This window comes from Salvelinus alpinus, chromosome 11, assembly GCF_045679555.1.
Source record: "Salvelinus alpinus chromosome 11, SLU_Salpinus.1, whole genome shotgun sequence".
Lineage (NCBI taxonomy): Eukaryota > Metazoa > Chordata > Actinopteri > Salmoniformes > Salmonidae > Salvelinus > Salvelinus alpinus.
In genome coordinates this window covers 32,555,628-32,561,642 of record NC_092096.1, presented here as the reverse complement: position 1 = coordinate 32,561,642, position 6,015 = coordinate 32,555,628, and the positions used below count along the sequence as shown (strand labels likewise).

Genomic DNA, 6,015 nt, shown 5'->3' with positions numbered 1-6,015 from the left:
GTCTCTTCCCTTTCATCTACACTGATTGAAGTGCATTAAACAGGTGACATCAATAAGAGATCATAGCTTTCACCTGGATTCACCTGGTCAGTCTACGTCATGGAAAGAGCAAGTTTTGTTCACTCATTTTATGACAACAATCGTTCCTCCAAAGGACCATTCTATGGAATATATTCAATGAAAATCCCCAAGAGTTCTAATCCCCCAAATCCTGATATTTCTTTACTCTAGTTTATTGAGGAATCACCCCAGTGCTTTGTCTGTCCACACAGGCCCACCAGTAGAGATACCAGTGTTTACTTTGGTTAGCGAGGGGAGGAGCATGGCTGAAGCCCAGAAGTTCTGCAGGGAGTACTACGATGAACTGGCCACCATCTTCAATGCTGAGGACCAGATAGCAGCTCTGAGAGCAGTGTCAGCACAGAGCCTCACTGACGCTATCTGGGTCCACTCCCAATACCATGCCTTTTGGCCCCAAGTGGACTATTGGAATTTGCCAGATGCAAAGTGTGTCGTTCATGGACATACAGCAAAAGTTTGGATTTTAAAATATTGCCTATTTTCATATAACTTTGTGTGCCAGAAAAGTAAGTTGATTTTGCATCCCTTCTCTCCCTTGTCTGATATTTGTAAACTATTACTTCAAAGTAACGTTAAAACTTTACTTTAAGGGGGTTAGTCATTCTTAACACCTTGAAACAGTACATAGTACATTTCAAATTGTGTCACCTTTATGAGTTACAGTATCCTTTGACAACCGTCTAGGTACATTTATTTAACATCAATGTACCTGTCTTTCAGGACACTTTAAGGACAATTGTGTATTTTCTTTCCTTAGGCACACAATCAAACTCAGAGCTTAAATACTACATGGTTCAAGGTTCATTGACGTGGAAGGGGGCACAGACGGCTTGCCGAGCCAATGGAGATGACTTAGCGAGCATCCTCACCCAAGAGGATTACACAGCATTCCAAAGCATAACAGAGACACAGCCGTTTGAAATGTGGATTGGACTCTACTGGAAGACTTCTACCAGAATGTGGGAGTGGTCCAATGGGGACCCCTTTCCATACTGTGTGTCTGAGCCTCAACTGGGTGCTAGTAACTGCTGCTCCCTGACCTATAAGGGCCATGGACAGACTGAAAACGTCACCCTGGAGAAGATAGACTGCTCTCTGAAGAGACCGTTCCTTTGCACTGGAAGTAAGACATATTTTATTGAACAGATAGAGAGAGGAAAAGATAGACAGAGGTTGTGTCAAAGGGCACTAGGCTGGATTCAAACCTATTCTGACCCCATAGACATGTGTGCCAGAGGCTGTGGCATTACCGCTAGACCAGCCAGGCCACACGACTGCCATCTTATTGGGGTTATTGGGGGTCGTAGGACAGGGACAGGGATGGCATTTTAGCCCCAATAGGGTCCCACTGCAGTAAACACTGTCACATGTCGGACACAGAGATGCTACATGTAGCCTACTCCAGCCACCTCTCTCTCCCCTCCTTTCAGATATGTATGTGCTCGTGTGGTTTCTATTATGAGATAATAGTTACATACGGGTAAACATAGAACACAGAGGCTTGCTACTACACAGTTCCAAATAAATGTACAGCCTTTAAATTACATTGGAAGAAAAGCTACTTATTTATTGTAAATAAGCTGAATCTCATTTGATTGAATGTTACCGTTCCTATGTCCCTCTAGAAAAGAGAATCAAGCAGACCATTGTGAGGATGTCTCTGAAATCTAACACAGGAGGTGACCTCAATGACCCAGTGGTAAAGGAACAGATGTTGGAGCAGGTACAGTAGTCCTACATCTCCCACATCAGAAATCAATGTCATGCTCACTCATTTCACTCTTCTCATGATCAGGAATAGAAACCTGACATCACATAGTATTACATTTAGGATGCTGTATTAACATGAGGGCTGCTGACATTATCTGGTTTGATCATATGTCATAGTTTAGAAAGGAGTTTGCTAAGAACGGGAACTTCATCCAAGGCCTACGCTGGAGAGACCTGCCTAACGGAGAAGTTTTTCGCAAAACAGTTGAACTTGGGAGCCCCGATGAAGGTAAACACTTTTTTGTGTCAGTTTTGAAAATGTTTTGTTAAGTCTGTTGTTCAGAGTCCCTTGTACTGTGTGTTGTTAGGTTTTGCATGCCGTTGAAACTATGGAAATTAAGTAAGGTGTTCATGAACTAATTCCAGCGAGAGTCTTTGTACTGTTGTGTTTGTTTTCTAAGGTCAGTGTGGGTCTGGATGAAGAGGACCAGCCATGATGATGCAACAGGAGAAGGATGGAAGTTCAAAGAAAACTAAAATAGTCAATCTTACTGTAAATAACCGTAGTACCTCATAATATATGACCGTATATGAATAACATTATCTTAGTTCACGGACAATGTTTTTTCTTGAATGATAGATAGCTTTATGCTTATGAATGAAAAATATGATGTCATGTTACATTAGGCTAGATTTAAACTCTACAATGTTTTACTATTGTTATGTAAAATTATAATCTAAATGTTTTGTAGGTGTATGAATGTAGTGTAATAATAATAATGTTTGTTGTACATGAGGGAAATTAGATTAGTGAAGAGAAGAGGAATAAAAGGACATTTGTGTTTGTTCAAGTTTGAAGTTAAAACACGTATGGTGACACGTTTCAGTGAGGGATTTTCAGTGTAAAATTCTTCATAATGATGTTACACACTTATGGATGTAACTGTCGACATTCTTAAATAAAATATGTTTGATTAGTGACAACGGTATTATGATTAATTTCACCTTGCAGCAGGAATGGTGAGATGGAGGCAGTAGTCACAACAATGTAGATCCCACTTCCAGGTGGGATGGTTCAGAGAACTGTAAAGATGGTGTGGTGGCTTATTTCTGCTTTACCAAATGAGGAGAGTTACAAACTTCACGCACCAGTCAGAGTTATACTTAAACTACATTTTTAATAATAATAAGCTTTGCAATAGCATTTGACTTTCAATGATGTGCTATCTCTAATGAACCATTGAAAGTGACTACAGAAAAGTACAAAGATCTGTTATAGCCAAGATACACCACTCTCAACTTACATGACGAACCACAGATCTTAGGAACAGTTCACAGAGAGAGAGGAGTATCCTATAGCCAGATAGCATTCTCTATAAATTATCGTTCAGTTTGGTCCCTAAGACAAGGTTCTAATCTCGTTCCTGGTACTTCATAGTACAGAACCATTACCTCATCCAATGGCATAACTCAATTGTCAACTCTAGATACCCCCATCTCAAGTAAACACCCTCTTGACCACCTCTCCTGGACAAACTCACTGAGGGGAGTGACTTGCGCACAGTTATTGTGGAGACAAGTAATTGGTTCCCCCTTAATCACGCCATCCCTTCACATTGTTTAACAGATACATTCACATATGAAGACAATGTTCCATCCTGTCCTCTTCCCTTTCTGATATTCTGCATAGCACCAGGGATATGTGAAAGACAAGTCTGACCTCTCCCCTCTCTGGGCCCCAAGTGACTGAGCCCCAGCTGAGGAAAGAAATGCAACTGCCAACACTAGAGTCTATTAGAAATACATTCTAATAAAAAGTATATCACATAAGAATATTATGCAGATATGACATCTTAATTACTTATGTTACCCAACTAATTCTGATTTATCCACCATAATGGAGACAGACAGACTCTTGTGGGTGTGACAGAATGACAGTCTCCATGTTATACCTACGATGATCAACATTTGTATATCATTTGAATTTTCCTTTGTGTCATGGTGTGTTGACTGTGTCAGCTATTACAGTCATAAACACAGGCTCATGGATAGCAGGGATGGGGTGTTCTTGCCCTTATTCATGTAGTTGATTGCTGTTATACATTAATCAACTTGACTAACCGAACACCACAGATCAGTTAGAGAAGGTTCAAAAGATTTGACACCCTACATTTAATTTATTATGTACAGTTGAAGTTGGAAGTTTACATACACCTTAGCCAAATACATTTAAACTCAGTTTTTCACAATTCCTGACATTTAATCATAGTAACAGTTCTTTGTTTTAGGCTAGTTAGTATTACCACTTTATTTTAAGAATGTGAAATGTCAGAATAATAGTAGAGAGAATGATTTATTTTAGCTTTTATTTATTTCATCACATTCCCAGTGGGTCAGAAGTTTACATACACTAAATTAGTATTTGGTAGCATTCCATTTAAATTGTTTAACTTGGGTCAAATGTTTCGGTTAGACTTTCACAAGCTTCCCACGATAAGTTGGGTGAATTCTGGCCCATTCCTCCAGACAGAGCTGGTGTAACTGAGTCAGATTTGTAGGCCTTCTTGCTCTCACACGCTTTTTCAGTTCTGCCCACAAATGTTCTATAGGATTGAGGTCAGGGCTTTGTGATGGCCACTCCAATACCTTGACTTTGTTGTCCTTAAGCCATTTTGCCACAACTTTGGAAGTATGCTTGGGGTCATTGTCCATTTGGAAGACCCATTTGCGACCAAGCTTTAACTTCCTGACTGATGTCTTGAGGTGTTGCTTCAATATATCCACATCATTTTCCTCTCTCATGATGGCATCTATTTTGTGAAGAGCACCAGTCCCTCCTGCAGTAAAGCACTCCCACAACATGATGCTGCCACCCCCGTGCTTCACGGTTGGGATGGTGTTCTTCGGGTTGCAAGACTCCCCCTTTTTCCTCCAAACATAACGATGGTCATTATGGCCAAACAGTTCTATTTTTGTTTCATCAGACCAGAGGACATTTCTCAAAAAAGTATGATCTTTGTCCCCATGTAAAGTTGCAAACCTTAGTCTGGCTTTTTTTGTGGCGGTTTTGGAGCAGTGGCTTCTTCCTTGCTGAGCGGCCTTTCAGGTTATGTCGATATAGAACTCGTTTTACTGTGGATATAGATACTTTTGTACCTGTTTCCTCCAGCATCTTCACAAGGTCCTTTGCTGTTGTTTTGGGATTGATTTGTACTTTTCGCACCAAAGTACGTTCATCTCTAGGAGACAGAACACGTCTCCTTCCTGAGCGGTATGACGGCTGTGTGGTCCCATGGTGTTTATATTTGCGTACTATTGTTTGTACAGATGAAGGTGGTACCTTCAGGCGTTTGAAAATTGCTCCCAAGGATGGCTGATTTCTTTTGATTTTCCCATAATGTCAAGTAGGCACTGAGTTTGAAGGTAGGCCTTGAAATACATCTACAGGTACACCTCCAATTGACTCAAATGATGTCAATTAGCCTATCAGAAGCTTCTAAAGCCGTAACATGTAGGATCAAAAGGTCCTAAGATCAACGTTTACTAAATACTTTACATAAAGATAACAACTTATGCTTGGCATCATCATATTGCAATTTGTTATTTTTTGGATGACATATGACCAAGACTAGAGTTCAAATCACCATGGTAATATACACTGGGTGTACAAAACATTAGGAACACCTGCTCTTTTCATGACATAGAATTCACCAGGATTCACCTCGTCAGTCTATGTGCCCTTACTGATCTCACTTGTTAAATCCACTTGAATCAGTGTAGATAAATGAGAGAAGTCACGTTACAAAAGGATTTTTAAGACTTGAGACATGGATTGTATGTGTGTGACATTGAGGGTGAATACGCAACGCAAAACATTTAAGTGTCTTTGAACAGGGTATGGTAGTAGGTGCCAGGCGTGCCGTTTTGTGTCATGAACTGTAAAGCTGCTGGGTTTTTCATGCTCAACAGTTTCCCGTGTGTATCAAGTGTGGTCCACCACTCAGAGAACATCTAGCCAACTTGGCACAACTGTGGGAAGCATTGGAGTCAACATGGGCCAGCATCCCCTGCTTTCGACACCTTGTAGAGTCCATGGCACAATGAATTGAGGCTGATCTGAGGGCAAAAGGGGGGTTGGAAGTCAATATTATAAAGTTGTTTCTAGTGTTTTGTGCACTCAGTGTAGACAACCTGATATGTCCTGCTCCTCGTTTGATTGGTAAA

At 40.6% G+C, this 6,015-nt stretch overlaps 1 protein-coding gene across 1 annotated transcript; it reads left to right on the top strand.

Moving 5' to 3' along the window:
• Nucleotides 1-313: 313 nt before the first annotated feature.
• Nucleotides 314-2,766, top strand: LOC139533413 (uncharacterized). Its single transcript, XM_071331448.1, has 5 exons — nucleotides 314-587; nucleotides 839-1,204; nucleotides 1,707-1,804; nucleotides 1,969-2,080; nucleotides 2,253-2,766. The coding sequence occupies exons 1-5, from the start codon at nucleotides 323-325 to the stop codon at nucleotides 2,270-2,272; spliced, it is 861 nt and encodes a 286-aa protein (XP_071187549.1). The 5' UTR covers nucleotides 314-322; the 3' UTR covers nucleotides 2,273-2,766.
• The last annotated feature ends 3,249 nt before the right edge of the window (nucleotides 2,767-6,015 follow it).